This window comes from Oryctolagus cuniculus, chromosome 7, assembly GCF_051225735.1.
Source record: "Oryctolagus cuniculus isolate XC-2025 breed Fujian yellow rabbit chromosome 7, ASM5122573v1, whole genome shotgun sequence".
Lineage (NCBI taxonomy): Eukaryota > Metazoa > Chordata > Mammalia > Lagomorpha > Leporidae > Oryctolagus > Oryctolagus cuniculus.
In genome coordinates this window covers 104,962,667-104,981,104 of record NC_142873.1, presented here as the reverse complement: position 1 = coordinate 104,981,104, position 18,438 = coordinate 104,962,667, and the positions used below count along the sequence as shown (strand labels likewise).

The following is an 18,438-nucleotide window of genomic DNA, read 5'->3' as shown; positions in this document are numbered from 1 at the left end:
GTTGGGACAGAGGAGTATTTGAGCTGGCTAAACCAAAACCCAATCACTCCTAATTCCTTTTATAGTTAATATTTAAATGTCCTCCCATCAACTCTGGAAGGCCGCAACCAAGACATCAGCGGAAATGTCATATTAAACTCTCTAGGCAATGAAAGGGTGACACAGTTTTAGGACTGAAATGGACGTTTAATCACCCCGCCACTGCAGAATCACTTTGGGGCTCACACTTTGTCAGTGATTTGGAAGAGGGGCTGCTAGTTGTTTTTGTGTTGTGAACATGTGTGTGCAGTATTCCCACCCCTAAAATAGGAGCGGTGCCATATATAAGCTTCCTCTCATCAAGGACAACAGTGATCAAAAAGAAATATAGACTACGGCCAGTTCCAAGGGTCCACCTCCATGTCCCCCTTAGGCGGCTGCGGACACATGAGAAAGACACCGCCCCCTGAAGCAGCAGAGGCGCCAAGAGCAGGGGGAGTTCTCCTCTCACTGGGTAGGCACCCAGAAGGAGGTGCAGGAACTTTGCTTTGCCTTTCCAGCCTACACCCTGCTCCTTCAACTCCTGGCTCCATCTGCCTGCTTGATTGAAGTTCTATTTTTTGCTCAGTTTCATCTGCTTTCCAGTGTAGGAAAGTTGGGTGGAAAACATGATCATCCTTTTCTTGATAATTCATTTCCTATGTTTGGGTCTTAGAGCATGTTCAAGTTCCTAGATTTGTTTGGGGGCGCGCACACACACATACACACACACACACACCCCTCTCTAAGTGAAAATCACTGTTCAAGGATTTGATCTGTGTAGTCTTTGGGCTAGAACTGGGGACAAGGCCTTGTGGCTGAGAGGAGAGAGACACTGGCAATGGACTTACCCAACAAAGTCTCCCAGGAAACTTTATACATGGGTACTTTTCTTTTCAGGAGGGAGTTGGAACTAAAGAGGCTCATTAATTGAGGGAAGTCTACTCAGCTTTAGGAGCTGCCACTACGGACTTTTGGAGGTTGTTGTCATTCAAGGTCACTAAATTCTCCAGCAAACAACCCTTGGCACTGCTGACTCCAGGCAAACCTTTTGCTTTGAACAGACAACGCTTCCGACCCTACAGCAACTCTAACATCTTGCAGCCACTGAAGGTGCCTGGGACCTCCTCCCACAGAGCAGCATTCCAGAAATTGTACCTGTTCTGGAAGTGCCCCAGGAAACGGAGAACACGGATAATGGTCTCTTCCAAGCTGGGAGATGAGCTTTAGAAAAAGAAACACACACCAACAAACACCAGGAAACTATGTGTAATGGTTCGCTGCTTGTGCAAAAACCTCAAAGAGGATGAAGGTCAGACAGGGATAATAGGCCAATTTAATTCTGAAAGCACAAGGTGCAAGAAATTTTAATTATGGTCTGCCACTGAAATCACACAAGATCCAATGGCATCTAACTGCAACTGCTCATCAAGGGAGACAAGAGGTGTAATTGTAACCGCTGCGTAATCACTGCGAAGGCACAAGGAAGGCTGCCTTCAGCTCCCAGCAGACGAGGTATTAAGAGCCTCGAAAAATCCAATACAGGGCAACATGGAGATGGCACACAGTCCAACAGGAGCTCTTAACACAAAGCCAAAACTGGTCTGTGCGCGTGTTCCGAAGATGCAGATTCCAGAAATAAAACCGATGAAGTGTTGATTCGAGCCTGGCAAACTCCGAACCCCTTTCTGCTTTGTGAACACACGCACACGGGGAGAGAGGCATGATCTCCAGGAATTTCTCTCCTCGATGAAGCTGCACCCACTCTCCTTTGTCTAAAACAATTAGCTTCGATTTACAGTACCCGGCTCCCCTTAAATTGTCCCCCATCAGACCAAGTCCGGAGACAAAACGCCACGCACAGGACTCGAGGTGCCCAAAGCTCATGCAGCTCTCGCGACGACGGCGCCCGCGCCAGCGCCGTTCGCCCACAGCCCACGGCACGCGGACTCCCGCAGACGGACGCGCGGGGCCAGCCCTTCCGTGGGCTCCCTCCACTCTGCAAACTTTAACAAAGCCGCGAAGGCAGGAAGCCGATCCTCGCATCCGCGCCCGCCCGCCCGCCGCAGAGTTGGCACTGAAGTTTGTGCCGGGATGTCCCAAATCTTGAGGGGAGGTGGACGCGAGTGTGCGGAGGGGCGGGAGGGAGCTGAAGCCGGAGAGACAGCGAGGGGAATGGGGTTTTTCCGAAGGGACGGTCCTTGAGACAGCGGGCACCCGGAAGCCTGTTTGGCTCCGAGAGGTGCACGCCTCGGGAGGTCTCCCACGGCGGGCGCCATCGCCTGGGGCCTGCGACCTGTCACCTGCGGGGGGCTGCGGCGGCAGGCGGGGTGGGGGTGGGGGGCAGAGGATCGGGGACTTCAGACTCCGCGGCTGTTGGGGCTCTAAGAAGTGGGGGAGGGGAGGTTCACGCGAGGGCAGGAGGCCAAAAGCAACACCTTTCGGATACGCTTTTCCCCTCCGAGCACTCCAACTTCCCGCGGCGTCCGCCTAGGGCTCTCTCACCCTACCGTACCCCATCCCACGTCCCCGCCCGCCTCCTGGACTCGTCTGCGGCCACGGGAGGGGGTGCGGTTTAGAAACGCCCCCCACCCCCCCTAACCCCAACCAGGACGACCGAACGCCGTCTGCACCGGCGCCGACCGCAGCTTTGCGGCAGGGCTCCGGGTTTGCGCCGGGCGCAGTTCCCCGACTCTTCTGTTGTTCCTAATAAAGTCGATTACGTTGCCCAACCGGAGCTGATTGGAAGGGAACGGAGAGGAAAAGGGCGGGGGGGGGGGGGTACGCGGGAAAAAGCGGAGACGGGGTGGGGGGGGGCGCGATCAACTTCGTAACCCAGCGCTTCCTCGCGCGATCCGTCGCCATGCTTAAGATTCCCACCCCCGCCACCCCCTCCTGCCTTTCAAGTGGATACTGAAACTAGGCCAAAACTTTTTCCCCTCCTTTTCTCTTAGCCACTAGACTGGATGGTGCCCCACGGAGCCCCATGGAGCTCTGCTTTCTTAAGCACAATAGCCGGACTAATTAGATCATAGAAGCGAGGCAGTGATACTGTAACAAGTAGCCCGAGAGGCGAAGAGGGAAGGGGCCCGAAAAGAGAGAAAGGGGGAAAAGTTTGCAGCTCTCGCACTTACCAATCAAGCCTCCCACCAGAAAGGCGATGACTTGGAACACGAGCAGAATGCCCCCGACAATGCACAGCTTCTTGGTGCTCATGTTCTCTATAATTGCCCCAGCCATGTTCGCGCCCCCCCTTTCTCTTTCCTCCTTGAAATAAATGTTTTAGGGTGTGCTTTTTTCTTTTTTTTTTTCTTTTCTTTTTTCTTTCTTTCTTTTTTTTTTTTTTTTGCTCCTTCCCCTCTCGCGCGCCCTCCCTCCCTCGCCGCCTCGCTGGGCGCTGCAAAACTTCAGGGGTGCAGGAGCGCGGCAAGGATGGGACCCGGACCGCAGGCGCCCACACGGATTCCCCCGGCGCAGCCGGCTCGGGCTCCCCCAATGCCCGGAGCTGTGATTGTGGCCGCTCCGCCGCCTGTGGACGCTTAAAGGAGCAGGGAAGCGGATCACATGACGCCGCCTCCCTCCCTTTCTTCCTCCCTCCCTCTCGCGCTTCCTCCCTCCCTCCCTCCCTCCCTCTCTGCCTCTACCCCTCGCCCGCCTGCCCAGGGATCGGAGCTCCGGCGGGCGCTGGCCCCGCGCTGCCGGGCTGGCCTGCAGCCTGTCCCGCCACGGGCCGGGACCGTTCGGGCGCTGCTGTGGCTGTTCAGAGGCTGTCCGCCCAGCCTCGGGCACGTTTCCCCTACAGCTTCCCAAAGTGCGAGATTTAACCCACCCGCGGGCCGCCCTGCAGCCCTTTAAACTTCCACGTTCACTTCAGGAGGAAATGGCCCCGTCCCCGCCCCCAACTACTGGAACTCTCTTTAGGAAAGAGGAGAATGGTTGAAAGGAACCCCTGAGAGGCACAGAGATGCGGGACCGACTCCCAGCTCGGCTGCCCTGGGCAGGTCCCGGCTCCCTTATCAGACGCGGGGCCCAGCTAAAGCCCTTCAGGAACCCTGCGCCCGCGGCCTGCGGGGCTTCCACAGCCTTCGCCCGGGCTGTTGCCTTGAAAACACGTTCTGCCGCATCTTGAAAGCCCGATTCAAAAACCAGCACTTCTAAAAAAGCCTTTCTAATTGTCCACAGTAGCTCCGTGTAAGTTATCTCTGGGAGCTGAGCCCCTGCAATTCTGTGTTGACGTTTTCACCTCCTATAGTGAGGACTTCTGTATCCACGGTTTGACTCCACAGCTGAGCTGTTAATTCCTGAAGGATAGGGACCGAGTTTTAGTCATCTGTGTCCCAGCCTCCCCACCCCCACCCCACCTCGGGGTGCCAAGCAAAATTCCAGCGCTAATAGGTCCTCCGTAAACTTTGGTGGAATGAATCGATAAGTGCAGGGGAAAGCAAGCGCAGAGTTTGCATTGCAAAAGCATAAAGAGACCTTTATGGGTTTTAGATGGTACTCATACCGCAGTGTTTGTAGTCTCTTTGTGAGCATACACAGTCATGCGTGGCTTAGCCATGGGAATAGCATTGTTGAGCCATCTCGTGGGTGTGCTGACATCATAGAATGTACTTACACAAACTAAAAGGGCTACAGCATCACCAAGTGATCCAGGAAAGTGGGGGTGGGGGGCATCCTGCTCCAGCAAGCCTGAATTCCTGGGCCAGGTTTGTTTTTTTTTTGTTTTGTTTTGTTTTTGTTTTTTTTTCCATGATTCATAAATGGGCTGCTTGGCTAACACAACCCACACCAGCCAATAGACCCTTGGCATGGTAAATACCCCACTCCCAACACACACACACACAGTTTCCACCAGCACCAACACCCCTCCAGCTACCAGCAACTGATGCCAAGGAACTATTCATCCCAAGTCAGCTCCCCTTTGCTACTCTGTTGCCAGACTTCCATGGCCCTCACAGGGGATATCAGGCGGGTCAGCCTTCATGGAACGACTCATCTCTAGTCCCCAACCAGACTGGACACTCCTTAAGGTCAGGTGCGATTATTGTAGAGAAAGAGGGGGGGATGCACCATTTCCTCCCCCATCTCAAGGGTCACACTCAAACTTCTATAACAAAAGATAGGTTAACAAGAAGAAAGCATAACACAGTCACTTAATCAAAGTTCTGCATGGCGTGGGAGTCTTCAGATTAGACACCAGAAAGACCCAGGGGGAGCCATCTGGTTTAATGCTTAGTCTCTGTCTCCAGGAAGGGTGGAGAGTTGTGGAGGAATGTGATGGGACAAAAAGGATATGAGCTGATAGAAATCGACCCAACAGGGCCTGTCGGTCGGGATTCTTTTGTGCCTCTCAACTGTAGCATTTCTTCCTCCCTAGTATGGGGCAGAAGCCCTCTGGGATGGCTGTCTGAATTCGCTATGGCCAGCTCTTATGCAGAAAGGAGTTGGAGAAACAGTTCTAGGCTTTGTGGCTGGCTTATAGCCAGTGGCGCTAGCAGAATTCTAACTTTTCTGAGTTGCCCAGGGAAGGAGTTGGGAGTTGAGAGGTAGGAGATGGGAGGACAGGAGAAGGTCAGACAGTACCTGCCTCTGAGGCCTTCGTCTTAGGCTACTGCTTTCTGAGCCCGGCCATCTGAAACTTGACCTCTAACACTTCTTAACAGTTCAAAGAATACAGGTGTGATTTATTCATTCCTCCATTTGACCCTTCATCCAACAGTTACTTATTAAGCCCTTCACATGTTTCAGGCTTTCTTTCCTAAGCCCTTGAGGATAGCAGACTGCCCAGGTACTTGCCCGTGTCCTGAAGGAGTCTCGGTCCAGTTCTTGTTGATCGCACAATGATGAGCTCTGCTCTGCAGGACACCAGGTTCTGCCAGGAGACACAGCAGAATCTCTGTCCACAGTAGCGAAGTGTTTGCATCCCACACACAGAGAGCCCATTGTAGGGTTTTTGCCTTCCTTCGGCTTTACCTTTTCAGAAGCATCTATCTTTTTGTTTGTTTTTCAGACATTTTCCAGGACATCATCAAAAGAAGTAAGTTTTCCCTTCTCGCCTCTGCTGCTGTTTAATTCCACACTCTGTGTTCTCAGCCGGCTACCAATTTCTACACATTTCAATACTAATGACACCTTAGGGATAGAATTCCTTGGTTAGTACCAATGGATTTTTAAAAATAAGGTTGGTAGGATTCAATATCAATATTTTCTCTCTATTTTCTATCACATTGCACTGCTTAAGGAGAGAGGCTGTCCCATGGACTTCCAGTAAGAGTTGGGTCTACAAGAAATGTCTTGGGCAATTATTTAAGATTAGTGAAGCCCTTGAGTCACTTGTCTGCCAACTGTTTTAACGTACCTCACTACTTCTGCTCCTGAATGCATCCTACAGAGTCACTGGCGGAACTTCGTCAGTTCAGTTTCCTTATCTGGAAACAAGAGGCTTGGAATAATATTCCTATAAACCCACCCAGATGACCTCCTTATAAATAAATAAAAATTCCAGTAAACCCACCCAGGTGAACTTATTACATGAGGGGATTTGAAAAAGTTTATGGAAAAAATAGAATAAAACTAATGTTTACTTTGCTTTAAAAAATTGAAATACATGCAGTTTTTCAAATATTAATCTCCCACAAACATACTGAACTTTTCTCCAATAACTCTTGTTATTAAAAAGTGGTATTTCTAGTGGCCGGCGCTGTGGTGTAGTGGGTAAAGCCGCTGCTTGTAGTGCCGCCATCCCATATGGGCTCCCAGCTGCTCCTCTTCTGATCTAGCTCTCTGCTATGGCACCCAGGTCTTTGTCCAGATCTCCTGGCTCCTGGCTTCGGATCGGCCCAGCTCCGGCTGTAGCGGCCATTTGGGGAGTGAACCAGTTGATGGAAGGCCTCTCTCTCTGCTTTTCTGTAATTCTGCCTTTCAAATAACTAAATAAATAAGGGAGAGGTATTTCTAAATGGTAGTCACTGTTTCTCCCTTGCATGAGACTACCAACACTGCCAAACTGAGAGGACATATGCTGACAGTATTCATCACCATGGGTTACTTTTTTTTAAATTTTAATTGTATTTTTAACACATAGAAGCTTTTCCTATTTATGGGGTTCCATGTGATTTTTTAAAAATTTTATTTAGGGTATAAGTTTCATGCATTTCATATATACAGACTTAGGAAGATAGTGATACCTCCTACCCTACCCTCCCTCCTGCCCTTGCTCCAACCCTTCTTCCTCTTCCCTCTCCCATTCCCATTCTTAATTTTTATATAGCTCTATTTTCAGTATACTTGTTAGGATACATGTATGTGTCGTGTATTGTACAAATTCGGGTAAAAATATCTATCTCAAATATTTATAACTTCTTGATGGTAAAAAACATTCAAAATTCATTCTTCTAGCTTTGGATTTCTTTTAAAATGACAATTTCTAATATGTCCTTTTTTAATATTAAAAATGTGACTGGATCCCTTTCTGAAGGGGACAACACAGATGAATAAAAAAGAGGATAAGTGTTTGAATCAGCTGTACCTGGGGTATGAGCTGACGCTGCCTGCTACGTGGTCTGATCACAGACCATCCCACGGTTACTTACCTACTCTGAGGCTCAGCTTTGTCATCTGTAAAATAGAGATAATAATAGTTTCACTCATGGTTTTCCTGCAAGATGTCACTATTTTATTATTATATTTAGAGAAACATAAGAGGAATCAATAACCTTGTATTAAAAATTCATAAACCTTGGGGTGAGTGTTGTGGCACAGCAGATTAAACTGCTGCTTGGACACCTGCATTCCATATCTGAGTGCCTTTGAGCCCTGGCTGTGGCGCTTCTGCTACATGCCTGGGAAGCAACAAATGGTGGTCAAAGGACGTGGGCCCCTGTTGCAGACGTGGGACACCCAGCTGGAGCGCCTGGCTCCTCGATTCAGCCTGGCCCAGCTCTGTATGTTCCAGGTATTTGGGGAGTGAACCAGCAATGGAAGCGCATTCTCTCTCTCTCTCTCTCTCTCTCTCTCCTTCTCTTTGTGTGTGTGTATATGTGTGTGTGCTTTTATGTGTCTCCCTCTCTCTGTCACGCTACATTTCAAGTAAATCTTTTTTAAAAAAATTAGTAATGTTAGTCATTGGTTCTTTCTCATCTCCAAAATTTTACCATATTATGATTACATTTTGAGCATATATTATGAAATACCTGAAAGTTACTCTACTTTTCAAAGGTTCTATGGAGAATATCTAGTATTGAATATCAAATAACATTCAGCGAGTTTTAACATATAAACATTCTATTCTGTCTCTAAATTTTTTTGTTATTTATTTCATTTATTTGAAAGGTAAGATTAGGAAGAGAGAGAGAGAGAGAGAGAGAGAGAGAGAGAGATCCAGTCTTCTGGTTCACTCCCCCAATGCCCACAACAGCTAGGGCTAGGCCAGGCTGAAGTAAAGAGGCAAGAACTTAATTCAGGTCACCTGCTTGGGTGACAGAGATGTAAGTACCTGAGCCATCAGCTGCTACCTCTCAAGGTGTGCATCAATAGGAAACTAGAATTGGGAGCTTTGTGAGGACACAAGCCTAGGCATTCTACTATGGGACATGGGTATCTCAAGAAACATGTTAACTACACCAAATGCCCGGTGTAGTATCCAAACATTCTATTATTTAAAAAAAAAAAACTGCTCCCAACTACCAAGGAAATATTTGTTGAAAGTCAATCAGGCAGATTATTCGAGGAGAATCCAAGGAGTGCAATACAACTCTGCTTACAGAAACTGGTCATTTCAGCTCTATTTTGCTAGCTTTTATATTGAGTATTCTGATTTATTCATCACTTGATTCAAAGCATTTGGCATATGTGGGGTCATAATAATGTTAAATGTATATCTAATGAATAAATGAATGAATGGCTGAATATTTAACTGCAGATGGATGCATCGTCCCTCTCCCCCAATGTCTGTGTAGACTTCGCTGACTCTGTTGCTACCTGGCATCTGTATGTCAGTCTGATTTTTGCACAGCTGTTTATATATGTGGTGCGTTGCCACGCCCAACTGGCTTAGAAAGTCTCAAAACACAAGACTGTGAGAGAAACTTTTGTCCGTCTCACAGCCTCCACACAGCACCTGGCACAGAGGAGGGCTCAGTCCCCAGTGCTGAGAAAGCCCCTTGTGGAAGCCAAGAGCAGCATATTATTATTGTCACTGCAGTGAATGTAAGTAGAGATCTAAAAGAACTGAATATACCTCCCTGAACACCTCGTTCACTTCCCAGAGGGACCTAACAACGCTACATTCCCACTCTGAGGCGTCTCATGCTCATAAATAGCTCTCATCCATAAATGGCATCCCCAAGGCTCTTGCTGCTGGTGTCTTTCAGTAGTTGGCTCCTGTGAATGTCAGCAGGCAGTGTGGGTTCACACTCTATTATTCAGTGCTGCCTATATATATATATATATATATATATATATATATATTCATGCTTCTCTTGAAATGCTTTCCCCCCTAAGCAGAGCCACACCTCCCCTTTTTCTCTATGTGCCCCCATTGTCTCATTTTAAGCAGAAATACAAGATCCTGCCTAGCAGTTCCTTTCCTTAACCTTGGGTACGAACTGTTTAGAACCCAGGGCCAGGAGGACCAATACATCAATCTGACCTTCAATCAAAAGCATTAATCAATACCCATGATCCTCTCTTCCTTTTCATACACCATTATCACCCTACAGATTTCCATTTCATTTTTTTTTACATATTCCACATACATTTCAGACATCAGGTTTTTTCAATCCCAGCATTATATCTTACTAATCAAATAAACAAACCTAAGGAAATTACTTACCTTTAGAGATAAGAGAGATGATTTTTCTCATAAAAAAAAAAAGATGATACCAAAGATTGTGATGAAGATAAAACAAAATAATGTAAAAAATGTCTAGCACAGTGCCTGACCCAAAATATTACAAAAATATTGCATGCTATAAATGAGAAGGAGGTTTCTGTTCCCAGAGAGCAAAACCAAACAAACTATAAAACCCCTAATTATAGTCTCACTTCTGAAAGTGCCTCTTTGAACCCAGGCAACCTGGAAGGGCAGGTAAGAAACTTTATAGGTTTCCCGAGGCCTCTGGTGGGAGGCAGACGGCAGCTTAATGTGGCCAGCCAGCCCCCTGTTGTTGCCCAGGCCTGAAGGAGGCTGCAGTCCAGAGGGGGGATGCCTCCAGTGTGTGCACCCTTGAGATCCCATGAGTTCCTAGAGCAGAGGTGGGGCTGGAGCTTTTTCTGCTTGCCACTTTCCATGATGTGAACTACATGGAGTCCAAGCTATCTGCTCCAGGGCTGTGTGCTTGTGACTACTCTCCCTGCTTGCCCCCTCTGCTTTGTCATGTTCACAAACTCCTCCCTATGAGGGTGGCAGTAGGAGGAGAACCTGGGCAAGCCAAGACACACCCTCCCCAGATGGTGGTCCTGTGATATGTTTACAATACCGCAGCAGAATCCGCACACACCTTTTGTTGAACAAATGACTGTGAAGTCCCTACTTGGGATGCCTGCACCCTATGGCGTGTCTGGTTGAGTCTCAGCTACTGTGCTACTGATTCATCTCTTTGCTAATGCACATGCTGGGAGGTAACAAGTGATGGCTCAAGCAGCTGGATCCTGCCACTCATGTGGAGATTTGGATTGAGTTCAAGGATCGGATTTTGGCCTTGGCCTGGCCAAGCCCTGGCTCTTACAGGCATTTAGGGACTGAACTAGCAGATGGAAGATCTCTCTCTGCCTTTCAAATAAAAATTAAAATAAGTAAGAAATAATAAGTGATGAATGAACAAGTTCCAGTCTCTGGCTATCCAGGGGCTCAAGAATATTCTTCCCCTGTTTCCTAACAGTGGCAATAAGAGGCACTCAAACTTAACCTCAGTCTTAGCTTAAGAGGAGTGAGAATATGCCCTGACTCAAGTCAAAGCCCAGTCCTTACCCCATCAGTACCACTGCAGATGAGTTAAAAACGATCACTTAGTATCTCAGCATGAAGGCCACTGTCCTATTAAAACAGCTTATGAAGTCTGTCTGTAACACTGAAAAACAAGGGTTGAATGAGGCTAAAATACAGGAACATCAAGGACCTCTAATACTGCTACTTTTCATTCATTGAAAAAACTGTGATGACTGGGAGGAAGCGAGGTCCACTAATCCCCAAATATCAGATGCAGTGGCAGCTGACAGTCCCTACTAATGATGCCAATAATTATAACAATAATAGCATCAAGAACTTATGTTCATTGTTTTCTATGCACTAAGCACTCTGCTATATGTTTTACCTGTGTTATCACTATGAATCCATACAACAATCTTACAAGGTAAGTACTAGGCTCATTTACTTTTTTTTTAAGATTTATTTATTTTATATGAAAGTCAGAGTTACACAGAGAGAGAAGGAGAGACAGAGTGAGAGGTCTTCCATCCACTGGTTTACTCCCCAGTTGGCCGCAATGGCTGAAGCTGTGCCAGTTCAAAGCTAGGAGCCAGGAGCTTCCTCCATGTCTTCCCATGTGGGTGCAGGGACCCAAGGACTTGGGCCATCTTCTACGGCTTTCCCAGGCCATAGCAGAGAGCTGGATCAGAAGTGGAGCAGCCAAGACTTGAACTGGCTCCCATATGGAATGTCTGCCAACACTGCAGGCAGTGACTTTTTACCCGCTATGCCACAGCGCCAGCCCCTAGGTTCATTTACTTTTAAAGACGTATTTATTGGCCGGTGCCGCGGCTCAGTAGGCTAATCCTCCGCCTGGCGGTGCCGGCACACCGGGTTCTAGTCCCGGTCGGGGCGCCGGATTCTGTCCTGGTTGCCCCTCTTCCAGGCCAGCTCTCTGCTGTGGCCAGGGAGTGCAGTGGAGGATGGCCCAAGTGCTTGGGCCCTGCACTCCATGGGAGACCAGGAGAAGCACCTGGCTCCTGCCTTCCGGTGCAATGCACCGGCTGCAGCGCGCCGGCCGTGGCGGCCATTGGAGGGTGAACCAACGGCAAAGGAAGACCTTTCTCTCTGTCTCTCTCTCTCACTGTCCACTCTGCCTGTCAAAAAAAAAAAAAAAAAAAAAAAAAAAAAAAAAAAAAAAAGACGTATTTATTTACTTAAAAGGCAGAGTGGCAGAGACTCAGATCTCCAGTTCATTGGTTCACTTTCCGAATGGTTACGAGGCTGAAGCCAGGAGCCACAAACTCCAACCAAGTCTCCCATGTGGGTGGCGAGAACTCCGATACTTGAACCATTATCTGCTGTTTCCCAAGCACATTGCAGGAAGCTGGGTCAGAAGCAGAGCAGCTGGGACTGGAACCAGCACTCTGACATGGGGTGCAGGCTTCCCCAGTGCTGGCTTAACCTGCTGGACCACATCGCCTGCCCCACTAAACCCAATTTAAAAAGAGGAAAGCCAGCTGGTTCAGGAAGTGAAGGAAGTTGAGAATTTTAATGGGGAGCTGAGATTCTGAAGTGGTCGCAGCACACTACTCATTCATCCAGTCACCAAACATTACTGAACCAGGAACTGATTAAATGCTGGGGAAGAGCAGTGAGCCCGACAATGGCCTTGCCCTCACGGAACCTACATCAGAGCCTTAGTTCTTATCCCCTTTATGTCTGCTGCTCCCTTGAGCCCTCCAAAAGAAAGAAACCCCTAGGGCTGTGGCACTGAGTGGAATTCGGGTGCCTGGTGTTTGCAGGCACCTTCCTCCGCTTTCCCCCGTGAACTCTCAGGGGAGTTCATTCAGAAGCTCCTTTCGCTGCCAATTCTGAGACAGGCACTGTGTCAGTGTTCCTCGGCTGCTCCCTTGTTCATCCATTCATCTCTGTTCTGCAGCACCTGACTCCCACTCAGAGCCTTAAATCGTTGTAATTCTTTCTTTGCTGGTAGTATTTGCTCCAAAGCGCTTTTCCAAGTGAAAGATCAATTTTCAAGTCGAATGACTCATGAGAGTAATTGTTAAGCATAATTCCAGAGTGTATTGAGAACACTCTTGAAAAATACACATTAGCAAAAGATACGCAGTGTACAAGATTAATTGTGGCTTAGATCATCTGTAAATTGATTCCTAAAATATTTTTTCTTGATTGTTTATTTTGTTGTCAAGACAGGAATCCCCATTAAAGACCTTCAGTGCCCAAGAGTTCAAGTTGCTTTATAGATGTGATTCATTTTACTGTAAAAATTCATGAGCAAAAATCTTCTACATCTCTATCTTAGCAGATACCTGAATGGTTTGATGAGGGTTTCTTTCACTTATTTCATAAATATTTATTGTGGTTTGCCATATGCCAGCTACCTGAGGAGTGCTATTTGTCAAAGATACAAATGCAGAAAGGACAAGTACACTCTTGCTCTCACAGAGTTTATACTCGAAGTATGTATGAGGATCTTAGTGGCACAATGCCTCTAATACCCTAGACAGTGAGTCTTACGAAATCACTGATGTAAGAGCTGGGGAACTGGCCTCTGACGGGAGAAAGGGAAAGGACAGAGCTTTTTCTCCGTGGCTTACTACACAAGGTTCTTCACGCTCAGCCCATTTGAGCTTCACAAAGACAGGAACGTGTAGCAGTTATGAGCAGGAGCTCTGGAGCCAGACGACCTAGCTTTGCCACATCCTCGTTGTGTGCTAGGTCAATTAAGTTACTGTTCCCCATCTGTAAAATGGGAATAATAACGCCCTCCCCCAAATATGGTTGCTATGAAGATTAAATGGGTTAATTTGTATAAAGCATTTAAAACACTGCCTGAAACATAGAGACTTCAACGTAAGTATTTGATTTGAAAAATAAATTAAAAGTAAGTTCTTTCTTCTCAGTCATTCCCACAAAGGTTCAGTCCACTTTAAACATTTGATAAAATCCCAAGCACCACGTATTATTGAACATATGAGGGGTCTACAAAATGTTATAGAACATGCATAACATTAAAAAGTCTATGTGTGGCTTTCAAAAATTTGTACACCAAGACAAATGCATTTTAATTCAGTTTTTCCATAGACTGCTTTAAGTGCCCTTGCGAATCCATTATTAGTTTGCTGGGTATGTCCTATGAGCCAGGTGCTATTACATGATTCTGGGAAGCAGTATGAAAAAGATTTCGGGCAAAGCAGATTTTGGTAGATTTCTGGCTCAACCATAGACCAATTCTGAAAGTTTAGGCAAATGACTTCTCATAGTCTCAGCTAAATCACCTCTAAAATGGAGATGATGGTATCTTCGTAAAAGCTTGTTGGAGACTGACTACAAGCCATGTGTAAACAGCCCGGCAAAGCTCTGTGCATTTGATAAGTCCTCAGTAACGAGGAACTAGAGGAGCTGAAGAAGGAAAAGTATTAGAATAACATTGGAGAGTCTGGTGCTGTGGCGTGGCAGGTAAAGCTGCCGCCTGCAGTGCTGGCATCCCATATGGGCGCCGGTTCGAGTCCTGGCTGCTCCACTTCTGACTCAGCTGTCTGCTATGGCCTAGGGAAGCAGCTGAGGATGGCCCAAGTCCTTAGGCCCCTGTATCCATATGGGAGACCTGGAGGAAGCTCCTGGCTCCTGGCTTCAGATTGGCACAGCTCTGGCCATTGTGGCCAATTGGGGAGTGAACCAGTGGATGGAAGATCTCTTTCTCTCTCTCACTCTCTCTCTTTGCCTCTGCCTCTCTGTAACTCTGCCTTTCAAATAAATAAATAAGTCTTTAAAAAAATAATAATATTGGAGGTAGATACCATTATTTAGTTAGAAAACGGAAGTTCAATGTTCAGCCACTGCCCTCCCACCCTGCCCTGGTCAGGAGCGTTTCCTCTTCTGGTGCCGTGCTTCTCCCAACTCCAGTTTCCTGTAATCCTCATCAACAGATCTCTCACTGAACTCTGTGATTAGCCAACTGTCTATTGGGAAGAATCAGATAGTAAGGCTCCTGGACTGCTTGTTGAAGTTCTAGCTTTCAAATAGGAGCATTATATGAACTTGTAGGTACCCATGAGCTGGTCCAGTATCTCCCTTCATGAATTAACCCTCAGATATTCCTATTTCCGTTATGACCAAGCACGTGTGCTAGCCCAAGTCACAATTATTTGGGCACTTGTTATATCCGCTCTGGTAGAGTACAAATTTTTATTAAGGCCAAGGGCTGTATTTCACTCAGAAATCTTTTATAATCAATTCTCTCTCTTTCTCTCTCCCCTCCCCGCATGCCCCAGTTACTCCCCAAGTGGCCCCAGTGTCTGGGGTTGATTCAGGACAAAGTGCCAGGAGCCTGGAACTCCATCCAGGTCTCCCACATGGCTGGCAGAGACCCAAGTACCTGGACCATTATTTGTAGCCTTGCACTAACAGGAAGCTGGATTGAAAGCAGAGCAGCTGGGACTCAAAGCAGCACCCTGATGTGGGATGTGGGCACCAGGAGCAGCTGCTTAACTCACTGTGCCACATGCTAGCTCCTCTCCAACTTCTCTGATGTCTCCTTTTTGCTCCTTCACTGGCGCTGTAGCTCCTACTCACTCTCTGAATGTCAGAATCTCAGAGTGTGCTCTACTTCACCTGGCCCCTTCTCACCCAGTGTGTGGGCAAATCTGGCTTCAGTCCTGACTTCTGGCTTGAATGTTAAACTCACAGAGCCAATTGCATCATAGATTAATCAGCCTAGAAGAATCATATGCACTTGCTAATCAGCCAGATGTCTTACCTATCTCAACACCTGATTCTCTAATCATCACCCACATGATGGATCATAAGGTCATTTTTTACTATTTATCCAGACACATGATTAGTTATCACAAACGGATACCATCTCCTTATTCACAGTGAGCTAGCCTCGCCTCTCCATCCTCATCTCTCTGCTAATCTAAACCCTCAGTCAGCATCTCTCCAATTTAGACCATTGAAGACCTTCCCTGCCAGGTATCCAACCTCTGATTTCTTGCATGGACAATCCATTCTGTGCAAAGTTTCCAAAGTGTGATTATAAAACATGGATCAGTTCTCTGCATTTTCTGAATATAGCCTGGCAATATCTTCCTATTGCCTATGAACAAAACCTACCCTTTAAAGCCTGTATCTAGCAAAATCTCACTGAGTACTCTAAGATCTAGCTACTTTGGACTACCTTTTGTTCTCAGACTCCCTAGGGGACTTCTTTGTTCCTCGCTGTGTGCAATTCACAGTTTAGCTCTGGTCTTTCTCCTTGAAACATAATCATTAGGAGAGCCCAGTTGACCTCTCAGGTGGTACCAACAAGCTGTGTATCATTCCATGCCATTTTTCCTCTTGTATCACATATGCTATTTTAGTCACTCTAGCTTAATGATTGTGCCATTAATTTTTTTTCTGTTATTTATTTGAAAGCAAGAAGACAGAGACAAGGACAGAATCAAAGGGATTTCCCATCCACTGATTTTCTCCCCAAATGTCTGCAGCAGCTGTGGCTGGGCTAGTGAAGCCAGGGGATGGGAAACTCAATCTGGCTCTCACAGATGGGTGACTCAACTATTTAAGCCATCACTTGTTGCCTACAGGGTGCACATTAGCAGGAAGCTAGAATTGGGAGCAAATCTGGGACTTGAACATAGGCACTATCAATGTGGTATGTAGGAGTCTCAAGGTGTCTTAGTGGCTATGTCAAAATCCCACCTCATACTGCATATTTTGAATTGCTGGCTATTTAGAGGTTTAAGATGAAAGCATAGAAATCATCCTAGACTTTTTCTTTATTAGTATGGTCAACTGATACTGAGTATATTGTTTGAGGATACTTCAAAAAATTGTGAAAAATTGAAATAAAAGAAATGTTTTTGTTACCAAAAATTTTGAAATCCATGCATAATTATTTTAGTAAAGAGCATTGTCTATGAAATTTTTAAGTATATGCATATACATAAGTATAAATTTATATATATCACTTAGAACATTTTCTTTTACCACAATAATTTTAGATATGTAACATGATCATTCAATTTTATCACTAAGGAAACTTTGATCAGAGAGGACTAACAGCATACCAAAGAACACACAGCTGATCAATTCTGAAGCTGAGCCTTTTTTCAAAATTTTATTTATGTTATACAAATTTCATATATTTCATATATATAGATATAGGAACATAGTGACACTTCCCCCACTACTCTCCCTCGTGCCCACACTCCAAATTTTCATGCTCCTCTCTTTTACATCCCCACTCTTAATTTTTACAAAGATCTAGTTTCAGTTTACTTAGTGATCATATAGGTAAACCTACACTAAGTAAAAGAGTTCAACAAATAATATAAAAATAAAAAAAGAAACACTGTTCCTCAATGGAAGAGACAAGGGCTGTAATTAATCATCAGAGCTCAAAATGTCTATTTCACTCCAATACATTACATTTCAGGTACTCTATTAGTTACCTCAGGTCAGGGAAAACATTTGATATCTTTTGGGGACTTATTTATTTCACTAAGTATAGTGGTTTCCAGTTGCATCCATTTTGTTGCAAAATACAGGATTTCAGGTTTTTTTTTATTTTTTAAAGCTGAAGAGAACTCTTTAGTGTATATGTACAATAATTTCTTTATCCAGACAACAACTGCTGAACATCTGGTTGATCCTGTGAACTGTGCTGAAATGAACATGGGGGTACATATAACTCTGTCATATGCTGATTTCTTTGGGTTTGGGTAAATTCCCAGGAGTGGGATGGCTGAATCATATGGTAGGTCTATATTCAGATTTCTGAGGTATCTCCATATATCTTCCACATTGGCTGCACCAGTTACATTCCCACCAACTGTGGACCAGGGTACCTTTACCCCACATACTTGCCAGGATTTGTTGTTTGTTGATTTCCGTATGAGAACCATTCTAACTGGAGTGAGGTAAAAGCTTACTGTGGTTTTGATTTGCATTTCCCTGATGACTAGTGATCCTGAGCATTTTCTCAAGTGTCTGTTGTCCATCTGAATTTCCTGTTTTGAAAAATGTCTGTTCAAGTCCTTTGCCCACTTCTTAATTGGATTGTTTGTTTTGTTGATGTTGAATTTCTTGAGCTTTTTATAGATTCTAGATGTTATGCCTTTATCAGTTTGCTGTTTGCAAATATTTTCTCCCATTCTGTTGGTTGCCTCTTCACTTTGCTGTGTTTCTTTTGCAGTGGAGAAGCATCTCTGCTTGATGTAATCCCATTTGTCAATTATAGCTTTCAATGCTTGTGCTTCTGGGGTCTTTTCCAAGAAGTTTTGCCAGTGTCAATGTCTTTCAGAGTTTCCTAAATGTTCTTTAGTAATTTGATGATATTGGGTCATAGATTTAGGATTTTTCTGTAAAGTGTAATGTATGGATCTAGTTTCATACTTCTGCATGTAGAGATCCAGTTACTGATTTAATTTCCATCATGGTTATTGGTCTGTATAGGTTTTCTATGTCTTCATGACAATTTTGGT

The 18,438-nt window shown here is 45.8% G+C and overlaps 1 protein-coding gene across 1 annotated transcript in view; it reads right to left on the bottom strand.

The window, feature by feature from the left end:
- The window catches only part of WLS (Wnt ligand secretion mediator), a 116,707-nt gene extending 113,108 nt beyond the window's left edge, over positions 1–3,599 (bottom strand). The window contains exon 1 of the mRNA XM_002715930.6: positions 3,153–3,599. Coding sequence (XP_002715976.1) covers positions 3,153–3,258 — 106 coding nt within the window. The 5' untranslated portion in view covers positions 3,259–3,599. The remainder of the gene's footprint in view (positions 1–3,152) is intronic.
- Positions 3,600–18,438: the final 14,839 nt, after the last annotated feature.